The following is a 25,269-nucleotide window of genomic DNA, read 5'->3' as shown; positions in this document are numbered from 1 at the left end:
GTAGGCAAATCCCTGTGCGTTAATTACTTTTAAGACCTCTTGTTTTCCGTTAACAGTGGTTTAAATAATTAAAATAATTACTTGTAAAAATATCTTTAATCGGGATTCCAAAGAACTTACTTCCTGCAATTCATAGAAATGATCAGTATGTTTTCTTTCTATGTTTACATTTAATTTTGTTCAAATAATTAATAAATTTTCTATCATTTAAATTGTGTGCTTCATCAAATACTGATTCCGATTACATTGAAGTCATTAATTTTTCCATTGGCTATTGACAAAAAAGAGACGCTTGACCATCCAATGAAAACAAATACACAGAGTTTGATTGACAGGTTCAGCCAGGTGCAGGTCTCACCCGATGTCCGAGGTTATGTGTGCCGCTTGTACAAAGCCGAATGGTCTTAGTAAGAGTTATCGATGTAAATAAATAATAAAAAAAATACATGCTTATCAAAACATGCTCGTGTAAGTTAAAGTTGATTAAGGCTTGTTCCAACAGAAATCATGTTTTGCTAATTGTATTTAATATTTTTTATGTATAGCGAATTTCAATATTGCACAGTCATTTTACCGGAAACGAATCAATATGCGGTTTCGTCGTGTATGCAACTATTATTATCGGAATTCCAAATGTTTTTATTTTATGTTTAAATTGCGTTTCTTTGTCCTTCTAAACTGTAGTATCAAACTTCCGAAAATATAAAGGAAGTAATTTCAACACCCCCTCCATTTTCCTAGTTTTGAGAATGCGTTTCCCGGTATCGAATTAAGCGCCCTTTATTACTTCTGACCGAATATTTTGAGGCGAATTAATTTCAAAAATATACTAGAGGTACATGTTAATGGACTTATAAATGAACAAGGAAAAACAATTGCGGGAATATGTCATTTAAACAAATAATATGATCGTTATTTTTATCATACCGTTTTCCCGTCAAATTAAAACTGGACTTGAACAGTTTTCATTTGCGTTACTTTATAATATTGAATTTTCATTAAAACACTTTATAATAGTAATTGATGATAAGAAGTTGCCATTTTCCTTTGTTTTTCCCGTATATCTATCAATATATGCATCCAAATAATACTTCTGTCGCAATGAACCGAAACTAGGAAAACTACACGTGGTTCTATTTGAAGTCGTAATTTCATTCAAAGCTTCATTATAATTTGATATGATGCATTATCTTTTAAAATGAATTAAATTTACTAATTATCCACTCAACAGGGATCAATAACAAACTTATTTTTAATAGTTAGGCTTAATTGTTTTCACACTTTCGTTTTTTCTGCTTTGAACTTCCGCCAGCTCATATCTGGTTCACATTTTTAATCTGTAAACAATTCGGTAAATAATCGTGCAAATGGCAAACAACTTCACGCACTGATAGAATATTTATTTCTGTTTTATAATTACCTAGCTAGGATTTTTTAAAACCTCAACTTCGTCTTCCACTAGTAATTTTTCTAAAAATTATTCGATACTGGCAAATATTCGTTACCGGCAAAACGACTGGACCAGTACTGAAACATCGTATAAAAACGTTATATATACATGTACTCTGTAACTAGTCGTCTTTTAATACATATACCTTTCTTTTGTTTGTTAAAAATAAATTCAATTTTGTAAAAAGATAAGTATATCATTTCCTCTAGATTTTTTTTCCATGAAAATACCTACAAAAGAGTTTTGCCAATTACAAACAGTTTAAAGTAGATGTAATGTAAAACACAGGCGCCATTTTGAAACAAATTGTCAGAGAGTTCCGAATGAAATCTGATGAACGTTTCACATGGTTCTCGCACGCTTTGCTCGAAACGATTTACACGCTTTGTCCGAAACTATGCACGCTTTGTCCGAAACGCTAAACGGTTTACACGAAACGCTTCACGATTCACACGAAACGGTTAACACGAAACGTTTCTTGCACGTAAGTCGCACGCTTTTTTGGTGTAGTAGTACGTTTCAGGGTCTGTAAATTTTGTCAGCACGCAACAATTCTAAATTGCACATTGTTTTCAAAAATTTAGAAATATTTAAATAAAGAAGTTATCTTAGAGAAAAGGTTACGTGTTTTGTAAACGGGTTCGGTTTAAAAAAACAACACACAATTCCTGACATGACCCATGAGTACTTACTGTTTACAACAATGCTTGCTACCCTCTGAAAATTTAACTCACCATTAAATATTTCATTTTTTAAATAATGTTTGTTACGATTACATAAACTAAAACATTTTCTTATTTTTCTTTTTCAATACACGTTTTATATGCAGGCTTTCAATCACAACACGTTTTTATAACAACAAGAGGCCCATGGGCCACATCGCTCACCTGAGGAACAATAGGTATGGTAAAATCAGCTTAATGGAGTCATAATACAAACAATCTGGACAATGTACAATAATTCATGTAGATCCTGTATAAATAAAATCCATTTTCCCCCTGGATATTCTTATGTTTATAATCATTAGTCCCTTTTCTAACAGGATGATTTTATAGTCATATCACATGATGAGTATTGCAGTTCTCAAAAAGATCCTTAATAATTGTTTATCTATGGGATATAAAGCTACATCAAACTCTGAACCTTCTTGTGAGGCCGAAGAATTGTCCTGGAGCCAAAGTCTTAACAATTATAAAAAATCATCTGGCTGATTAGTTTCTGAGAAGATTTTTAAACGTTTTACTCTATATATTCCTATGTAAAGCTTTAACCCCCCCCCCCCCCCCATGTGGCTCCACCCTACCCCCAGGGATCATGATTTTCACAACTTTGAATCTACACTACCTGAGGATACTTCCACACAAGTTTCAGCTTTCCTGGCTGATAATTTTCTGAGAAGGAGATTTTAAAAGATTTACTATATATATTCCTATGTAAAACTTCGACCCCCCCCCCCATTGTGGCCCCACCCACCCCCAGGGATCATGACTTTCACAACTTTGAATCTACACTACCTGAGGATGCTTCCACACAAGTCTCAGCTTTCCTGGCTGATTAGTTTCTGAGAAGAAGATTTTTAAAGATTTACTATATATATTCCTATGTAAAACTTCGACCCCCCATTGTAGCCCCACCCTACCCCCAGGGATCATGATTTTCACAACTTTTAATCTACACTACCTGAGGATACTTCCACACAAGTTTCAGCTTTCCTGGCTGATTAGTTTCTGAGAAGAAGATTTTAAAAGATTTACTATATATATTCCCATGTAAAACTTTGACCCCCCCCCCCCCCCACCATTGTGGCCCCACCCACCCTCAGGGATCATGACTTTCACAACTTTGAATCTACACTACCTGAGGATGCTTCCACACAAGTTTCAGCTTTCCTGGCTAATTAGTTTCTGAGAAGAAGATTTTTAAAGATTAACTCTATATATTACTATGTAAAACTCTGAGCCCCCATTGTGGCCCCACCCACCCCCAGGGATCATAATTTTCACAACTTTGAATCTACACTACCTGAAGATGCTTCCACACAAGTTTCAGCTTTCCTGGCTGATTAGTTTCTGAGAAGAAGATTTTTAAAGATTTACTCTATAAATTCCTATGTAAAACCTTGACCCCCCCCAACCAGTGTGGCCCCACCCTAACCCTGGGGTTCATGATTTTCACAACTTTGAATCTACACAACCTGAGGATGCTTCCACACAAGTTTCAGCTTTCCTGGCTGATTAGTTTCTGAGAAGAAGATTTTTAAAGATTTGCTCCATAAATTCCTATGTAAAACCTTGACCCCCCCATTGTGGCCCCACCCTAACCCCGGGGTTCATGATTTTCACAACTTTGAATCTACACTTCTTGAGGATAATTCCACACAAGTTTCAGCTTTCCTGGCTGATTATTTTATGAGAAGAAGATTTTTAAAGATTTACTCTATATATTCCTATGTAAAACTTCGACCCCCCATTGTGGCGCCACCCTACCCCTGGGGGCCATGAATTTCACAACTATGAATCTACACTACCTGAGGATGCTTCCACACAAGTTTCAGCTTTCCTGGCTTTATGGTTCTTGAGAAGAAGGTTTTTGAAAATATCTCAAAATTTTTCATAAATTTCTAATTATCTCCCCTTGAAAAAGGGCGTGGCCCTTAATTTTCACAGCTTTGAATTCCCTTTGCCTAAGGATGATTTGTGCCATGTTTGGTTGAAATTGGCCCAGTAGTTCTTGAGAAGATGTTGAAAATGTGAAAAGTTTACGGACAGACGGACAGACGGACGACAGACAAAATGTGATCAGAATAGCTCACTTGAGCTTTCAGCTCAGGTGAGCTAAAAACAGAACTGAAAGTTTAGTAATTATAATCGTTTAACACCACATCACATATATTTTCAACTCGCAGCAACAACGGAAGACCTACTCGTGGCTTTGCCACGAGCTCTGCTCTAGTTTTAGTTGTATTCGTGAATATTAACTTTTCAGAAAATAGATTGCATTATAACATTTTCAATATATATATATAATATATCCGATCAAACTGACTTTATTCATAACAATAAATGAAAATACGTGTTCGATCGATATAGAGAACATCATTATTTAAATTATCAATTAAACAATTATTGCAGTATTTGTTTATCGTTCTGGCCTGGAATTTCCCTTCAGAATCACAAACCATTTAATACTCTTATTAGTTTGATGAAATATTGGCGCTTCTGATTGGTCGAAAAATATCTTTGATACCTGCATCAATGAATTGATTGTCCCCATATCTTTTTTTTTTACAAAAAAAATACTTCAAAACATTTTTATAAATGTTTTAATTGATCACGTGGTTTTGTAAATGTTGATTGAAACATTTTAGAACATTTAAACACTATAAATGCTTTCTTTGGTGATTCATGTGGGATATACAGGTCACAGTGGCGATAAAGTGCAGAAATATACCTAACCCGCGTTAGCTCTGCAATGATTGTTACCTTCTTAACCCGCATGAATCATCAAAGAGGATATTTTATTATTTATTTTTACGCCTTTCCTTAAACACTGTTTAACAAATTCATAAACAGGCGATCTGAGTCCTTCAGTTCTATGCATTTTTAAAAGCTTTTGAAAAGACATACTATATGTGTTATGAAAACAAATTGAATTCAGCACATGCAGTTATTTAATTTTTTTATTTCTCCTTTTCACTGTCAATGTCATTGCGATTACAAATCCAGTAAGCATTAGAATGTACGTAAGAGGACAGTATCAGTCGATGCGACAAATAATGCCTGCCAACCAAATACAGCACCAGGGTCAAATAACAAACTTACAAGGTGAACATTCAGTCAAACGTGGAGTTTGCAAACAAAGGCCAACGAGGTTTTTTAAACTCGGTCATCGACGATATTGATCAGTGTTGATATTAACTAAACCGGATTATTCTTTCGTAAGGTACACGTACTAGCATGTATGAATGAAAATTTGCCATCATTTTATATTTGAATTGATTGGGATTATAAATACAGCATTACATGAAAGTGTTAATGTAAGAAATGAAGTGATAATTCAGAGCGGATTTCGAAATTACAATGCGTGGGAAGGCCATTGATCACATAAATTATATTTAAACTTCCATTGTACACACATGTCGGCTGTTTTCTCCATGTTTTCCTGGATTTAGTGTTTTTCTCGAAAATGAAATTGTGCTAAGACAAGGAGAATACTGTAAACCCGTGTATTTGTTTTCCGTTCTTAAAACACTACATGTGTAACAACTCTTTTGTAGGGTAAAAAAATCGGATATGGAACCCGTAAGTGTTCAACGCAAAGGCAAGAAAAGAGAGAAATACACTTGTTCACACGAACCTCTGGAGTTCCCCTCGTGTCGTGTGTGTGGGAAGAAATCCACGGGAATCCATTTTGGGGTGTACAGTTGTGAAGCATGCAAGGTATTGTACTGGTTGGGACCAATCTCTTAATGAGATCTAATAGCCCGTTTTGGATATAATACCCTTCATGGGATATACATTTGAAGTGCCAAAAAAAAATCTTTTTCTTATTTTGTCAAACATCTGTCAAATCAGCATTAGATGGGATGAAATGTAACAACTTAACGTTAAACGATTTTTTTTTCTGCAATCCCACCGTTACAAAGATTGATCTTTCAGTATATCCAAAAGTTCTTGTTGATCAATTTGACACACTATAGGATTACAAAAAAACTTGCTAACCAAAAGTTGTTGCATTTGGTACGAATTTATACGGATTTATTTTTAAAATAATCAAATCAAGATTTGGGTTTTTTGGAGTTTAAATTTTGTATCCCATTTGAGGCATTATTTCTAAAACGGGCTATTATATGACATTTGGGAGATTGGTCCCAACCTGTCGTATGTAGAACAAATCCATACAATTTCCGCTCTACTACCTCTTGTGGAATCTTGTGCTGAATTTTGCTTTCAACATAATTTTGTTGTCAACCTACATGTAGGTCAACGCTTTTCTTGTCACCATGTTAATGTCCTTTTTTTTTAAAATCTGTTTAACAGACTTTCTTCCGTCGAAGTTTCTTAAGAAGTACCCCTTACAAATGTGACAAAGGGGGAGATTGTTTGATCAACGCCGAAAAACAAAACGGATCTAGGCCATGTCCAGCATGCCGACTGGTAAAATGTTTGGATTTGGGAATGTCAAAAGATGGTACATGTTTATCACTTAATTATGTTCAGAAATTTTTAATATCTTTAAAATTCTACTAGTACAAATTTTTTTCTTTCAATTTCAAGTTTCTGAAAATGTCATGTTGACAAATACATTGATATTACAATATTATGAATTTATATGAACACGAGATACTAAACCTATACAGCAAATGCTCAAATGTAACAAACCTAAAGTCGTCTTTAGAATTGCAGCTTTGAATATACATCTCCAAACCAGATGTAAAACCGTGTCTTGCTAAAAAAAAAAAAAAACATTAAATTTAAGGGTTTTATTTTGTTTTGTTTATTTTTTTTGGCCAGGATAAAGGGATGATGATAAGTGTAATATGTCGAATGATTTATACACAAATTAATTAGATTAAATTCAGGAAACGTGGTTTTATATTTGGTTTTTAGAGATAGTTATCAGACACTGACAAAATATGACACGGTTGTACGTGTTCCTTTTTTACCAGGTGTAAAACAGGGTCGTTATACGATGACACAAAGGACCAGTGTTATACTGGAAGTTCAGAAACTTCGAGATCAGACCTCGAATAGATTGGCAACTGACCCAGAAAACACGCACCCGGGCATTCAAGGGGACCGCCAAATAAACGATGGATGCGAGTTGGACTGCAATATATTTCATCAAGATTCTCAAGATGATGGAACACTTTCAGAAACGTCGGGAGGATCTTGCGCTATTCATTCTTCATCTAGTTCAGCAAATTCACCTCATATTCAGGATAAAGAAATCGTGGAACTTGCACAGGAAGTAGGACGGACCTCTATAATCATAGGCGAAGAATCCACAAAAGAGAGTGGTGTCCCTTGTTTAGACAAATCGGAGGATATTCTCCAGAGAATAATGACTGGTTACGGGTATTTGGAACATTTTACAAAATCTATGACAGACGAAGAGATTCAGGACATTTTAGATAAAGAATGGGTGAGTATTTTAATATTCACAAATATTTCTATATTGTTTTATTGTACATTTTAGCTAGGTTTTGTAGTTTCCCATTCTGTTGTTTTATTAGTAAACCTATTTTTGGGTTATTAAACTTGACATAAAAAATCTTTTAAAGTCATTATTTTATCCAGTGCCTTTTTTATTACCATGAACTAAGAGAGAGAGAGAGAGAGAGAGAGAGAGAGAGAGAGAGAGAGAGAGAGAGAGAGAGAGATTACTTTTATGTATATAAAAATTAACCATTTCAGATGAAACATACTGATAAAACAAAACTGTTTGGAAAATTAGAATATCTGCCAACGGATCAGTATAACGACATTTATGAAAAAACACAGTTAGATGTAGACGGCAGAAAGAAATTGCTCTCAGAAGCGAAATATGAATTCATGAAGATGGCTAACGACTACGTAAAGTTCTGCAAGAACATTCCATTCTTCTCGGGGCTAAGTCTGGAAGATCAGAAAGCTCTATTAAAATGTGATTATGGATTTACCTTTTGTTCAATTTTACATTTTGAAATAATACTCCTTTTAATTATGTTTGGTACGGTGAAAAATATGCTATTATGTTTGAATTTTTATGAAAAGCGCATTATAACTATTCAACATATTTCAATTTCGTTTTCAACTTTCCAAAGTTTCATGAAATTAAGATTTGAATGTTAAACTATTGTTATTGCCTTCAGGTTCCCATTTCGAGTTTTTTACCATTTTGCAACACAAAGGTATGAATACAGAAAAGGAGATGTGCATTTCGTATACCGGAAAGGTGCTGCCTCTGAGTGAGACATGTCCCTATACAAGTAAGGAAACACTGCTAAGCTGGGCGGAATTCTCGGAAGACGTGTCCAAGCTTCAGCTCAGTCCGGAAGAATTTGCTTTAATGCTGGGTATTTGTGTTACATTTAGAGGTATGTATTCAACATAATCATTTACATTGTAGTTTGCTGGAAGCGACTTTTTCATATTGAAATGTGAAAACCGTAGTGAATAATGGTACATGTAATGATTATTTAGACAGGTGCCAGCTAGATCATCCAGATGATGTTGAAAACATTCAGAAACAACTTTTGGAGACTCTTGAGTTTACGTTATCCAAATCCCATTATGAGAATAAAGGACGCCGTCTGGCCAAACTGTTAGACCTGTTTGTGCGCCTGCGCGTGATTGGGGATGAGTACCTTGAATTATACAAAGTCATATGCCAGGACCCAATCATGCGGGAAAACCTCCCAGAGTTCCTTATTTATTTGTAATCAGTGTCGACATTTTACAGCAAAGTTATTTTGAAATATATTGTACAGTAGATAACGATAACATGTTTAGGTTAATAAAGCAGATAAATGCACACTACCCATATCGTTTCTATAGACTTTGTATTAGTATTATACCACGCATAGGTTTATTTCTGTGCTGTAAAATACTGCAGAACCACTGATCTGAAATACAGGTGTACGAGCATATTTAGCTTGAGCGCTGTATTGCAAAACCATATCCTAGAAGAAATCGGACCACAAAATGGTTTCTATTTTATCAATTTTTGTCGATTTCATGCAGAAAAAATACACTTATTGGCGCTGAGCAACAATATTCATTTAATGATGAAACCAAAGATATCTATCTTAAATGTTTCATCTTTTTACCCCCAGAACATGACACTATCAAAAACTATTTATTTACGGAAATAAAATGTAAACCTCGGACCATTGATTCTTTTTTTAACAAACTGGAACGCCTCGAAACTTATCGCACTAACATATAACATTCTCATCCAAAAACCTTGTTGTTTCAATGCAAATCTCCCACATATTTTTTAGGCGTCGCCTTCAACTAACTGTTTCAAAACAGATCTCAATTTATTGAATGAATGTATTGTGAACACAGATGTATCATGAATATCGAATTATTAAGAAAAATATGACACAAAACATTTTTGAACGAAGTACAATTTCTTCACGATATATGATACTGTTGATAAAAATAGAAATGCTGTAAACTCAGTTTGTTCCTTGATGAAATATTCAATAGAAATTTTATCTGATGCCTACAACTATCTCACCAGATGACACATGAAAATATATACCGGTATATATATAAAGCACTGGGAAATTCACTTTTGTTGGAGCTCCACCTCCACCCCGACCGAGGCTTGAACTCACGACCTCTGGAACCCATTCTCCTAGCAGTGAGCGACCACCGCGCTACACACTCGGCCATCTAGGCAAGACAAAAAATTATGCTTTCGATGACGAACGGAACCTAGCGCACTAGCCGCGCACTACACAGTCGCTTAAGATACAGGTGGAATACAGTTAAACGACAATTTGAGAGGATCGGAACGATACACATTGCATAGATACACACATATAAAATATAAAGCACAAACATTGCAATAACTCTCAAACTGACATATACCTGCCCATAGTGAATGATATATATATAAAGCACAGGGAAATTCACTTTTGTTGGAGCTCCACCTCCGCCACACACATATATATATGTGTGTGTGTGTGTGTGTGTGTGTGTGTGTGTGTGTGTGTGTGTGTGTGTGTGAGAAGTGAATACTAGTACCATCTAAATTTCAGTGGTACATTTTTTTAAACTAAATCAAAAATATATAAATTCAGTAAAAGAAAGAATAAATTACTGACATGAAATCATTGTCCTTCTTTTTTTAATTTCTTTATTTTACATGTGTCATGGAAAACAATGAAAGTAATCTAAACTAATTGACAAAAACTGAATTCTGATCTTTGAGACTGTCATAAGCCACAAATATTCCATTCGTATTCGCTCGTTGTTTTTGAGGTAGGTATGGAATCCGAATGACAAACATGAAGTCTCGTTATTTTGTGACTGAAATGCGAAGGACCTGGGGACTGCCGACTATCTTAGATTTCATATTCACTTTTCTGTATAAAATACATGTAATAGTAAAGTGAAGGAACGTGTCCCCTTTAACCTGGTCCATCGTTTCAACGAAATACACGTATATCCCTATATGTCTTATTAATGAATACATGCAATACCATGAATTAAATAGTGTACGAATATCATGATTTTACATTCCACAGCCAAAATTGAATTAGTCTATGTCGGAACTGCTTTCAAAACAAAGTCTTTTGGAGCATACGTAATACCCATAGTGCCTTTCTCTGACGGAATATTCTTTATGTCACCGGCCTCTAAGGTGAATCTCTGAATTAATGACGTCACAAACAGAAAGAGTTCCATTCTTGCTAAAGCTTCTCCGAGACAAACTCGGCGACCTAAATGAAAAATTGATAAATGAAAATTATCACTGAAATATAAGACTATAAAACCTTCATCTCTTTCATAAACGCTGTTTTAAAATTCTGATGCATATAATAATTATATATATAATCAACGTATTATCAACGTCACTTATACGATTCGCTTACCAAGCGAAAATGCCAATACTTTATCAGTGTTTTTAAGGTTGCCCTTTTCATCCAAAAATCTCTCGGGTTTAAAATCATATGGGTCTGGAAAGATCTTTTCGTCAAAGAAAACAGAATACAAATTTGGAATAAGAAGTGCATCTTTAGGAATGGTAAACCCGTTGAACTTCAGATCACTTGCTAACCCATGTGGAACAGATAAAGGCGCAATGGTTCCAATGCGGAGTGTTTCGTGAATGACTGCCTCGCAATAGGGAAGATTTTGCTTATCTTCCAAACTAGGGAAACGGGAAGTACCAATGACGTCATTGATTTCATTGCGCATCTTTTCTTGTACTTCCGGATGTCTGATCATGAACAAGCAGAACCATCGAATGGCAGTTGAGGTTGTTTCAGTTCCAGCAACAAAGAGTTCACCCACGATCTTCAACAGCTGATCTTCTATAAAAAAAAATTATGATTTAGTTATATTGTAACAAGTTATTTTGGTGATTTTAAAAATTAAACTAACTGCTTTATTATAATCCTATCAATTTTTTCATGCAAGAAAATAATGTGAATTTTGATTTTCAATTCGCTTTCTAATTATATACAGAGTGAAATAGTATTTGTATTGAAGTATATAATAACGTTTAGAATATTTGATTTCACAAATATTCACTGCGTAATTGTCATTTGATATCATTTACTTGCTAGACGTACAATGATAATTTGTGCATGAAAAAATGAATCAAAATGTTACAGTTAGTCAAAATAATTCTGATGGCGATATTCATCAAACAATGACGAGTTAAATTTATCCGTTTCATACCATCAAATGTTGTATTTGGATTGTTCCGTTCCGATTTCATCTTTTTCAGGAAAACGTCAACGTAGTCTCGCAAGTTATTCTCATCATAAATCTGTTCATGTTCGTCCACGAGTTGCCGAAGATGATTTTCCACCTTATCAACATTTCTCAACACCTTTTTAATTCGAAATGGATCTCCAGGAATATACCTTATAAAGGGTAAGACAGTGGCCACAAACATGACGTTCTCGTTGCTAAGATTTTGGTTGATTGAATTCAGAAGAGAAAGGAATTTTTTATCGTCGTGGTCATATCGTTTACCGAAGGTGATGGAACACATGATGTTGGAGATACAGACATTAATCAAGGAGTGTATGTTAAATGGTTCTCCCTTTTTCGATTGAATTTCTTGAACAAAAACTTCTATTTCCTCGATAATTCTAGTCTCCAAGCTACGTTTTCCAAATCCAAATTCCCTTAGTGTGTTCAAAGAAAAGGTTCTGTGTTCTTTCCACAGCGCACCTGAGGAGGTGGCTACACCTACAATGAACAGAAAGTTAAAAAAAAAATAGATTTTTGAAATGGAATTTCTTTTGCATTTATTTTAAAATGAAACGAGTCGCATGCATTTGAGTTATTACTAAGCAACCACATTGACTCTCAACACGCGACCTACAGTCTATGTCCCCTGATAAAATGTGACATCGATCAAGAAGATTTCCGTTCATTGTGTTCAGTCGACGTCAAACAGCAAGTTATGCATTGAAAAGTTTGCAAGCTCATACAAAAGATTGTGCCAGCTCTCCAGCATTACATGGCATTGTTATGTTCAAAATATTAATATTTTTCTTATTGTCAGAAATGTTTTAGTTTATCACTTTCTTTTTGCCATGGTCGACTCGTGACTCAACTGAGCGTAGTATTATTCTATGTTACTGTAAAGGAGAAACATATTTCAGCCCACATAAAATTAATATTTAGATTCTCACCCTAATTTGCAAAAATATGAGGCGGATGGGTGTATTTTATTTGTTATTTTTTATTTAAAAATCTATTTCGCCTTTCATGTTCTTAAAGTAATAATGTACTTTATTGCCCTATTAATTAATGCTAATATGAGTTCAAAAACCGATTTGTAATCTTTTCATTCCATTTCATTTCAACTTAAATGTAAATGCATGTAAACATTCGTATCCTTATGATAAATTCCTCTCTAGTGGATAGAAAAGTGGACAGACATAGCATGAAGGCTCTGCTTGTCACTTTCAAAATAGAATTGTACAGTTATACCTTTAAATTTTCCAACTTCCCTAGTAATAAAAATATCGGGCCTTTCTGACGTCACGTCTCCATGTTTTATGAATATCTCTCTCAGGGTATCATATCCACTGATCACAACAAGGGTCTTGGAGCCCGTGATCAGACTAAATACTTCTCCATATTTCCGTCGATATTCCTGGAATGTATCCAACACTGTCTCCGGATTCACACTGAGGAGATTCCCTAGGAAAGGGACCGTAGGGGGCCCCGGGGGTAGGACTGCATCCCTCGTTGTATTCTTCCACCAGATATACAAAATCCCAACAACAACCGCCAGGAAAATCGTCCAAAAATCAAACATCTCACGATAATGGTTTCCTTCTCTCTTCACACAATTTAAGTAACGTTACACACGTACCGATAGAATATCCCATAAACAGAGTGCGTTTGGACCTAAGCTGCCGTTGCTTAAATACAGTAGTCCTGTGGGTTTTTTTTATTCTGATGAAATGCCAATTAGCTATTACAGTGTACAACGCGGCGAATAAAACGTACGTTGTAAATATCTTATACGGCCCGTTCCATATTTTGACCTCCTATACTATAAGACAATCGTAACAACTCGGCCATGTCACATACCGGACAATTTATAGAGCCCTCGAACAAGAAATACTACGGAAGCCCGTTGGTGCTACTTCGAAAAATATTTTATCTGGCGGCAGCTAGATAATTATTTGGCGGTCGCCACCTACATTTCTGGCGGCGGCCGCATATTTATCTGGCGACCGCCACATAATTATCTCTCGGCCGCGGCCGCCAGATAAACCCTGGCTTCCTGATGCGCGCGCATGTTTTAATGGGAGCTTTTTAGGGAGTTGTGGATACACTCTAATTTATTTGTTTTATTAATCATTTCTGAAACTTGACATTAAATATCAATTGCAAAGCTTTAGTTTTGAAAAACTGGTGGAGTGAAATGTTTAGTAGACTTTGTTAAAATCTAGAATAAATTAGATACTACTTTGTGCCTTGTATTATACGTGTATGTTGTAAAACATGTTATTTCAGAGTTGTTTCTAAACTTTTAAAACTGAACTAAACACTTGTTCAGGAAATCCTAACATTAAAAAACCTTAACTTGAGAGGACTGTTATGTAAACATGTATAAGTAAAGGAACGCAATGCCTTCTATATGTTTTAATTTGGTATAAGAATTTATCTGTGAACGCAGATTGAAGTCAGTTTTATTGACCACGACAGCTAGTACAGACAAATTGAGGTAATATATTATCACGAGAGCGGATCCTGCTATATGACTATATAAGGATAAACTAGGATAAGTGTGTACTAGCATTCGTGGCCATGTAAATGAAACTATTTAACTGACTATGTTGAATACCTTAGCCATGCGGCAAAATTTGCCTATTTCAGAAACGCATATATATGTGTACATGTATGTGTCCACTTATTTGACATAAACTCAGGAGCTAGACCAGCATTCAGTAAATATATATATATTTTTTAATTTTTAATAGACCTTGACCCGTGCGTGCACGGGTTGACATTGCATAGGATATCGGACATTTACCAGGTTATGAAATAGATTCATCGACACACCGTATATTGTTGACATTTGCATAACCAAGCTATAAACAGTTCCATACATGTTTTTAATAAAAATAGTTGTAATTTACAGCACACAGAAAATTGCGCTAGGTTTGGACTGGTTGATCTTATTTCCACACAAATTCTATGGAATAGATAGTATCATTAAATTCTTCAGACTATTGATATCGTCTCTATAATTTTTTTTCCCCTAGACGCTAATCGACCTCGGAAAATGAAGTATCTTAAATTCACGTGCAGATCGAGAGTATGTAATCAATTTAACTGCACCATTACGGAGCTGGTGATGGTGTTTAAAAGGGTATATTTATACATTTCCAGTGTCTTAGAAAGCACAACGAATCGATGTTATAATGTATAGTCAAATACAGTTAATCAATGACTATTTCAATGTTTCAAAGTACGATTGCTGAAAATTATATAACATAAATAATAAGGAATCATTCTTTGAATATGATGATGTGATCAAATGCGGTCTGGTGTGATCATTTAAACAATGAAATGCTTTTTTTGTGATTCATGCGGGTTATTGCTTCCATCAATTTTGATGATTTTTAATAAAAATACACAGTCATACCTGTAAAAGAAATACAATTGAAATCGATGAAAGGGAATATATCCAAGATGTCTTCATTGAACAATTATCCCTTTTCACTCATAAAATTTCACAGGAACGAAAACAATTTTCTTACTGAGATTTATAATGGGAAATGTTTACATCTTCTCTCCATTCGGAAGTACTCGGGATACCTCGCGCAATTTTTTAACGTTATCATCCGGGCTTATTAATGGCTGATGCAATGAAAAATCTCCGTAGACTTTCAATTTTGGGATGTGTATTGAAACCTGAAGCGGTAGAAGGGGCGTTTCAAAACAGATAATCTGGACATTTTTCATATTAGTGGATGAACGTAGTTTGAGCACAAAGGTATTTACTTAAGGAATAAGGAACCATTCTTTGAGCATTATGAGGCTTTATGATAGATTTGATCACGCCCCGACCGAAATTATCACTTCATAATATTCAAAGAATGATTCCTTATTACTTATATTTATATAATTTTAAATCATCGTACGATTATATATTAAATATAAATAACCAAACCCCGCTGGCGCCTCAATTTGCTTTAATGAGTCATATAGTACAAAATTGATACGTAGTGTTATCACAGGCAAAGACACTGGAAAATGTAAATATTATTATTGAAATATCAAGCAAAAAGTGGTGGAAGCAAAATCCCGGGACATAGTATAGCATAAATCCCTTCGGGCTTTATTGGATTTAATCACCCCGACCGTATTTAAATCAGAGACAATAATTGAATATATTTACATTTTCCAGGGTATTTGCCTGTGATAACACTTCGTATCAATTTTGTACTATGTAACCCATAACTTCAAATGACGTATATTTGAGGCGCCAGAGAGGTTTGTTTATTTATATTTGAATATTTAATCGTACAATTGCTTTAAATTCTGTAAATAAAAGTAATCATTCTTTGAATATTATGAGGTGATAATTTCGGTCGGGGCGTGATCAAATCTATCATAAAACCCTTCAGGCTATATTGGATTTGAACACGCCCCGACCGAAATTATCACCTCATAATACTTAAAGAATGATTCCTTATTTCTTATTTAATTTTTTTTTTTGGGGGGGGGGGGGGGAGAGGCGGTGTGATTGTCATTATGTCAACTTCTGGTTGGTCGATACTGCCAATAAAGGGAAAATGTATCTTTCATCAACTCCTCAAAAAATAGCATAATAATTCAATGTATCTGATACATTTAAAATATGGGGGCCAAAGATCACTTGTATATAACAAAAGAATTGACCTATAGGGGTGATCGAATTCCCGAAAAAAAAATTACTTTAAAAATTCGAAGTTCATTTGATGTTTTCTACTGTACATGTATATATTTCTAAAATTTCGAATCGAATTTTTATTTGATTTGAACCTAATGTATTGCGTTTGCAATTCTTAAGGACATATCGCATGCTTCTAAAGTATGGGGCATTTTACATTTTTTGCCTTCCTTTTGTATATATTAATTACTTATAATAGTTTGTTATCTATAAAACTTGATAAACTTTATTTCTAGTGAGTACTATAGAAGGATTTTATCTATGAAATTCCGAAAATTGAAAAACATGCGATATGCCCTTTAAATTAACCTTCAAAGTTGGTCATTTTTGCTGTAAAACGATCTAATTCTGCATGAAGTTTGGTTTATAAAAAACAACAGGGCAGGCATGCCCCTTAAAAACTGAGATATTTTGATAGGTTTTGATCAAAGGCTAAATAAAGATAGGATTTTTTAGGGGCACTCCTGCCCCGAGGTCGAAATTTGCCAGAAAACTACCAAAAAAATTAAACTGATTTGTATTAAACAGGTTTGTATATACGTGTTACAGCTGTCAGGTTTGAAAAGCTCAGTTGGTTTCACCACTGTCGCTTACCGCATATTAAAAGGGTTTTTGTATCCTGGTACGATTCCGCTTGTTGGATTATGATTATGAAGATTTTCCTTCTTTTTTGTAAATTATCTGTTTGTATAATCATCTATTCAACTTTTTTTTTTATACAGGATTGTGTATAATTTTTGTACTCCGATTTGCTTCCTTTGATGCACGTTTGCTTCTCAAACTGAAGACATTGATGAAAAAGTATGTACCGAAAGGAAAAAAATCAACCGTAAATATATCCCTTAGAGTAAGCACGCTTTCACGAGGTATATCATACCATCTACCTCGTTCTATAGGCAATTTAGCATTACTTGTTCTAAAAGTACAAAAAGATTTCTGATATTTGGAAGGCAGATCTAATAAGTATTTTTCCAAGGATAATGGGGTTTTAAAAATTCTATAGTTAATACCTTTTGATGAATTATACATTTCACTATTCCATGACTGCTTGAATTGGTCTGGAAGTAGAACCATTTTAACAAGACCTGGACTTTCGGTTGGACGTAGCTATCTATTTCTTGCGTCAAAACAAGTTAAAATGACGCGGTTTCAATCGAAATATACACCGATTGCGTAGTCTTAGCTCAAGAGCCAGAAAAATCTTGTTGATTTCAAAGAGCCATGGCTGAGTGGCTAGCAATGAAATAGACAGGCCTACGTCACATTGCTGTTTGACACTACTACCCAAAGTCCAAGCTCATTTTGTTGGTACAAAATAAAAGATAGACCACAATCATTCAATATTTTAACAATACATTTAAACCAGGGTCTGTTCATTTTACCCATTGCATATTGTAGTTTTGACGAAACTTTATTATTTTGTGAAAAGACAAGTTTACACCAAAATGCTATCATGCGGACTTTAACATTAAGGTACCCGATCAATAATAGCCTCAGATTCAATGAATCTAGGTGCATAACAGATATGTATGGGCTTAACACTCAATATACTTGAACATAATGTTCCTATTAAAGTATCAATATGTAAGTGTGGATGTGTCCTAATTAATGACCTTTTCCTTTTTTTTGAAGAGTTGTCCCCCTTTGCTTTTATTCTATAAAAATTGATTCTAAAAAGATCTACACGGTATAAAATTTATTTTCAATAGTTTTTGTATTCCTATTGGTAAAATACATCTTTCCACCAAAGCATTTTTTAATACTCCTAGTAATTACTTTTTTATCTTAAAAAATGTGCTTGTCTCCATAGACCTTAATGCAATCTTCATTAATTAATTACTGCTTAGTTAATAATATTTTTGAAAATTTCTCTCGGTAAATCTTTTTCTACTCTTAAATGCTTTAAATGAATATCAAAGTATTAAATCCATGATGCATATTCATGGTTGGAAAAATTTGGTCCTAATATGGATCGGATACCTTAATTATTAGTGGGTATCGTCCAAGTTCCCCATAAACCATATAATTTGGTGTTGAAGACTTTAGGTTTAAGATATGCTTACAAAAGAAGATGGGGGAACAAGATAGCGCAATTGCCCATTTGGTTTTGTCGTAAAAAGCAATTTCAAATTATTCTTTTTCCAACTAAATATACTGGATGATGTTATATTACAAGTTTACAAAGGCACAATTTCTAACAATATTCAGTTTTGAATATTTTAACAAAAGATAAGAAAAAATAATAAATTCTAAAGTTTTGGTGTTTTGGTGTATAATGTTACCAAATGTCTGGTGCTCTAACCACTATGCCACTTCAGTCACAACAAACTCTAATGTTAAATGCTAAATGCAACTTCAACCACGAATTTACGGACTTATAGTATTTCTCTAAAACGTTCAATTGTTGGGATACAAAATGACATTTTTAAAGTATATTGGGTCATCTTTCCACGTTTTTGTTGATTTAAATCGGTTTGATTTCCGTTAAACCTTATATAGACTATGAGAAAAATATGGAACCTAGACCCACTCTATAAAAGAAAAGGCATTGAAGTTCTAAAAATGACATTATTTGGAGGTTTTGACACGCATACGCCAGTTTAAATCAACCTGTTCGAAATATTTAACACATTTAAAGGTTATTAATCGATGTTATGGTAAATATACATTGTTTTCAATATTAATTTAGAAAGAAATTATGAGATTTGTTCATATTTTAATTTTATAGTATCTTATCTATCCTCATATAGGCAGTTTACACGCCTTATTCACCCATCTTCTTTCAGATGTAACTTTTCAACCAGTGCTATATTACCAAATCCCCAAACTTCACATCCATAAAGTAAAATAGGTTTCAGAATTTTGTCAAACATATCTAATTTACAATCAATTGACATATTGTGTTTTCTACATTTGGCTATTACACTATACATAGCTCTAGTAGCTTTTTCACAAAGTTCTTTCACATTGAGATTGAATGATCCATTTTTACAAAAATGTACTCCAAGGTATTTTAAAATTATCTACAATTTCTAAACTAATGTCTCCATACTTAAATGAATAATCTACACGTGATCTACCTTTGTTAAAAAAATCTGTTTTATCACTATTAACTTTGAGATGCCAGCTTTTACAATATCTTTGAAAAACATCAAGTTGATGTTGAAGATCGTCAGGAAATTCTGAAAATAATATTGTATCATCTGCATATAGTAATACAAAAAGTCTTAGATATAAATTACATTTGTTTTCCAATTGATATGATAGTGATGTCAAACCCTCTACATCATTTGTTGATAAAAATTCTTGTAAATCGTTAAGATAAAGTGCAAATAAAAAAGGTGACAAATTTTCACCTTGTCTAACACCCACTGTACATGGAAACATATCAGAGTTTAAACCCTTGGCAGTTACACAAGATTTAATTCCCTTATACATATTTGTAATAACGTTAAAACACTTGCCATCAATATAGTTCAACAAAATTTCGTTCCATAGACCAACACGCCAAATTGAATCAAAAGCATTTTAAAAATCTATAAAAGCACAAAATAATTTTATTTTAAATGTCTTGGATAATTTTATCAAAGAATATAACGAAAAAATGTGATCAATAGTCGAGTAATCTTTACGAAACCCAGCTTGATTTTCTAAAATAAGTTCTACTCTATTTGCATACTCAGTCAATCTTTCATTGAGGATAGAAGTAAATAATTTCCCAAGACAGCTTATAAGTGTGATTGGTCTATAGTTTGATGGATCAGTATTGTTACCTTTATTTTTATAAATTGGGATAATGTTTCCATGTATTCACTGTGAAGGTATAATTCCAGTTTCAAAAATCTTGTTAAATAACTTCACATAAAGATTTAACGTAATATCACATGTATTTTTAATATATTATTAAAAATCCTGTCAATTCCACATTATTAAGGTCTTCCGTTTCCAACGGAAGACCTTCTTGTTATTGCTTTGTTTCTTTTTCACTATTATTTTTATTGTTTTTTTTTTTCTGTCACGTTTTCTCAAAAATGCTTCAGCCAATTTTCATGAAATTTTCAGATCTTAATTATGACAAAATTTGTAAGAAAAGTACACGGGCTTTTTTTGGTCGTCACTTCCGGTACCGAGATATTAAAGATTTTACGTTTTTGCTTGTTCACAATTTTTCTCAAAAAGTATTTACGATAGAACCTTCAAATTTTCAGAGAAGGTAGAGAGTGAACGGCCGCAGTGCCCTTCGCATATCCGAACGTCCGCCGTCACTTCCGGTCGTCACCGGAAGGAAATGAAAAACCTTAATTTTTCAAATTTTTAGATTTGAATTTTATTTATGTTTTTATTCGATAGAGACGCTTAAAACACTTCAGAATATGAAATTCGTGTTGAAATCGATCCAGGCATTCCCGAGATTTTGAGTTCAAAAGTTCTGAAGCGAGAGTCCGCGTAGCTCAGTCGTTAGAGTGTTGGACTTGAGCCTAGGCGACCCGGGTTCCATCCCCGAGTGCCGATTATTTTTTCTTCCCTAATTTTGTTTTGCTTAACGATTTTACCTTTAAAATGATGGTTTTTATTGTTTTCCGTTTTATTTTTATCATAAATAAAAATAATAACAGCTTATTTAGTACAAATATAGAGCTCGTTTTTGTCAGCAGTTCGCTTCGCCGCCATCAAAGACATGCCGCCGAAGCGCCCCTGCAGTACGACCGCATTAGAGTTTTGCCGGCATCAAAGAAATGCCGCCATCTCAATGACTGTATGCACACAACATTTAGCAATGCACCAACGTTATTCTACATGGCTTTAAAAGGAGGACTGATTAGTATCTGTTCACATATATAGATGCACGCTTGCATGTATGCATGCGTTTATTGACATACGTTGCTGATATACTGATTCCCTAAACACTACAAAAAACTAGAAAATATCTCTCTCTCTCTCTCTCTCTCTCTCTCTCTCTCTCTCTCTCTCTCTCTCTCTCTCTCTCTCTCTCTCTCTCTCTCTCTAAAGTACATAAGAACTAAGTACAGGTAACATGCAGTAAATTGGATAGAGGCTAAATGTACATTGGCGTCCAAAAATTATACATGTATTTATATTTCAAGTTACGGGATAATGTCTATGGATTCAAATAATTTGAAATTCATTGTTTAATTATTGTCTTCTTACTAATTGGAAGTCAACGCTAAAAAGTCATTTTTATTAAAGATGGTGTACTTTTTCCTTTTTTGTGCATGTCTATATACTGATACTGTCTGGGATTAAGAAAAACCTCCGAAGTTTATACTCGTAACTATACAAACGAACGGGTGAATGCAACAAGATTTGAAAACTGACCACCCGTTTATGAGTGTTTGAGCTTAAAAATAAACAGATGTAAAAAAAAAATCAATAGTTACATCTTTCAAACAACGCTTATACATTGTTTTTAACATATGTATTTTATTTAATACCACATATTGCAATATGTGATATTTAGAATTTAATATTCTACGATTAATATAGAAGTCACCGACCGAACCCCCCCCCCCCTCCAAATTCATAAAATCATTTAGTTTTTCTGGCCCGATTTTACTTGATCTTTGATCTTCGACCTTTAATTTCAACTAATTACCATTCTTGATTACTGTACTAATTACCAGACCAATTCGTTCATTATTAACAGAGTTATGAAGCTTTTGGCATTTGAGTTTTAGTTGTTGTGTTTGACATGTACTGTAAAAAAAAAATTCTAACTCCCAAGCCCTTCACTCAATCCTAATGAAAATTCGTGAAAATGAACCTCTGACCCCATTCTTATTGTCTGTCAAATATGCAGTGGATTGAATAATTAAGACGAAATTCCTGAGATTAAACGGCGCTTGTTGCCTATACGTGGAAATTAAATTTACACTCTGTACACGCACCGACCCCAACCCCCCCCCCCCTTCCTATTCACAAAATCATTTAGTTTTTCTGGCCTTATTTTACTGGATCTTTCATCTTGAGTTTTTATTTTCAACCTATAGCTAATTCAATTCTAGATTACTGTACTAATGACCAGACATATTCGTTCATTTTTAAGAGAGTTATACATTTTTGGGCATTTGAGTTTCGATTGGCGTGCTTGACATGACTGTAGAAAAAAAACCTTGGACCCCATTCTTATTGTCTGCCAAATATGCAGCGGATTGAACAATTAAGAAGAATTTCCTGAGATCAAACGGCGAGTATATCCTACACGGGGACTTAAAATTTACACAGTACAAGGGATGTAAGCAGACGCGTAATATTTCTGTTGCATGTATATTTCTTGTTTTCTGTTTAGTCTGTATCTACGATAGCGTGTGAACTACTTATGAATGTTAGAACTGTGGAAATTACTGTCATCAAATTTTTACCGAATAAATTTACGTGTTACTGATTTCGTTATTTCTACATTTATAAAGATTTTATCAATCCTGCTGAAATAAAACTGTCAAACATAATAGTAAACGACACGAAAAAAAAAATCTCAACACTGAAATACATGGTTAAAATGCATCAGTCATTGTTTTAGGACTTCCCCTAATTGTTGTTAACCGAATCCGAGATCCACACCTCAAAATTCTATTTTTGATTTATTTACGACGAAAATCAAGCTCGGGTCTTTTCACCCCCCTCCAGACACAAACACGCATCAATATTTCAAATGACCTCGCACTTTCTCTCCTTTTTATTTAATTTTCTAACTAAAATATTCAACATAAAAGGGTTGTTGGACTGTAGAACAAGTTGAAAAACACTCTTCAATTAAGATTTAGACAAAAAGTCTTTTATTATTAGGGTCTTCCGTCTTCAGCGGAAGACCCTTCTATTCTTATTGTTATTAGGGTCTTCCGTTTACAAAGGAAGACCATTTTTTTTCCTTCGGTTTCTTTTTATTACAGGTCATTAGACCTGTTATTAATTCAAAAATACCTCTTATTTAATATGAAATAAAATGGGGCTGTTCCTTCAAATTAGGGATCCAACGGGGTGTATAATCCTTCATCCATCGCTCTTTTAGATCACATCTGCATTTCGTGATATGTTTCGTTGATGAAGATAAAAGGCAAGGTCAATTCCTCTTTCAAAAATCGGACGGAAGACCTCCTCGTTGCTCGCAACGAGATCGTGTCTAGTTATTATTATTTTTTTTTTTTTAAGTGCTTTAATACATCTCATAATTTCATTACTTGTAATTGGTTGATTAATAAAATTATTAAATTCCCCCATCGAATAACAATATCAGTTCATCTTCAGATAATACATGTTCACATGGTGCATCATTTTCAGTATTACAGCATTTGTTATGAAAATCAAAATGATCCTTCAAGTCAGCATTATATGTTGACTTATTTCCACAATTGGTATTGAGAATTTTCCAATATTCCTTCGGGTCTGTTGTTCGCTAATACTTTAATTTATCTTTCATTATTGTTCTATGGTGACCCTCTGCATATTTACATGTAGTTTCTTCTTGTATAATCTTTCTTTTTCATACAAATAAAACAAGAAATCATATCGACGCAAGCGTCAAATGGGCCGCAAAAATATAATTGTTGTATGAATCATCATTGGTTGTTTACATAAAAAAACACACCACAAAAAAGAAAATAACGAGTTGGTTGTACTAATTTTAATGGCAGATTTTAATTTTAATTGTTTTATTTTCAGGAACACATTTTGAATTTTAACATTTTTCTATTTTCATTAAGAATAGAGTTCGTTACTGTAAGCATTTTAACGGTAATTGTATGATCATTGCTATAGTATGAAGTAATGGAGTACACATTGATTTTTACATTATGTTCATACAAACTTCAATTCATCATTTTTCTCTTGAAAATTATATATTTCAAACCATCTTGATTTTTGTTGCATTGAATTGAATTAAAACTTAATGCATTAGTTTATATAATTTTAAGAGACCACATACTAAAATAGAAATGGATTAATATAAAGGTACATGTACATGTAAGATCATGCTCATCCGGTAGAATCTGCACAATTTTAAAGGTAAAAAAATAAGTTGGATAATTTTTTTCCTAAATGGAATTATAAATCTTATCTACACTACAGTTAATGGCGATAATCATGGTTATTTTAAAAGAATTAAAAATAAATCAGGTTAGCTCAAATTTTCAGGTCCATTCAAAATTTCATATATTTGCGTAAATAATTGATATGGATGTCATTTCATGATAATTTTCTACCCCAAAGCACATGGCAATATAATGAATTCACACACAAAGTCATTTTATTTGAGGCAGCACATAAAATCAAATACATCATTTATACACAATTTCATGTCATTAAGGTCTATAGTATTTCAGGTCTTAAGTATGTCCCGTATACCGATCCCGATACAACGGAAAACTCCGAAAATTTTCGAATATATTATAGTCTCGATAAAAACGCGTCTAACACCACAGTCTATAGCCAACTTTTCATTTACGAGTAAAACAAAAAATATACAATATTTTTTAAAAGGCATAAAACATATTTCTACATGCAAATTTACTTTTAATTGATAAAAATGAGCATAACATTAATTCATTAAAAAAATCAAAGGCCTGAAGGGCCACAATGGCGTCAAGTTAAAGTTAATTTGAAGAGTAAAAACCTAAATAATTTTTTAAACAAATGAAAAGCTGTCAATGTGACAGCTAACCGGGTTTTCTTTT

The 25,269-nt window shown here is 33.8% G+C and overlaps 2 protein-coding genes across 3 annotated transcripts; one reads left to right on the top strand and one right to left on the bottom strand.

Annotated features, from left to right (window-relative positions):
* The first annotated feature begins 5,248 nt into the window (after window positions 1–5,248).
* Window positions 5,249–8,983, top strand: LOC128177589 (nuclear receptor ROR-beta-like). 2 transcript variants are annotated; one of them, XM_052844358.1, is made up of 7 exons: window positions 5,249–5,392; window positions 5,727–5,889; window positions 6,490–6,640; window positions 7,119–7,594; window positions 7,867–8,095; window positions 8,304–8,528; window positions 8,635–8,983. In XM_052844358.1, the coding sequence occupies exons 2-7, from the start codon at window positions 5,743–5,745 to the stop codon at window positions 8,871–8,873; spliced, it is 1,467 nt and encodes a 488-aa protein (XP_052700318.1). In that variant the 5' UTR covers window positions 5,249–5,392; window positions 5,727–5,742; the 3' UTR covers window positions 8,874–8,983. The 2 variants fall into 2 exon arrangements, with proteins under 2 accessions (XP_052700318.1, XP_052700317.1); XM_052844357.1 differs by lacking the exon at window positions 5,249–5,392 and having other exon boundaries at window positions 5,425–5,889.
* A 1,291-nt stretch (window positions 8,984–10,274) lies between these two features.
* On the bottom strand, window positions 10,275–13,729 carry LOC128177588 (cytochrome P450 2C8-like). The gene is made up of 4 exons (XM_052844356.1): window positions 13,120–13,729; window positions 11,851–12,369; window positions 11,040–11,480; window positions 10,275–10,886 (listed from the first exon to the last, which is right to left on the bottom strand). Exons 1-4 carry the CDS (start codon window positions 13,448–13,450, stop codon window positions 10,708–10,710), a joined length of 1,470 nt encoding a protein of 489 aa, XP_052700316.1. The 5' UTR covers window positions 13,451–13,729; the 3' UTR covers window positions 10,275–10,707.
* Window positions 13,730–25,269: the final 11,540 nt, after the last annotated feature.

This window comes from Crassostrea angulata, chromosome 3 (genome assembly GCF_025612915.1).
Source record: "Crassostrea angulata isolate pt1a10 chromosome 3, ASM2561291v2, whole genome shotgun sequence".
Classification (NCBI taxonomy): Eukaryota; Metazoa; Mollusca; class Bivalvia; order Ostreida; family Ostreidae; genus Magallana; species Magallana angulata.
This window is presented reverse-complemented; position numbering and strand designations above follow the sequence as displayed.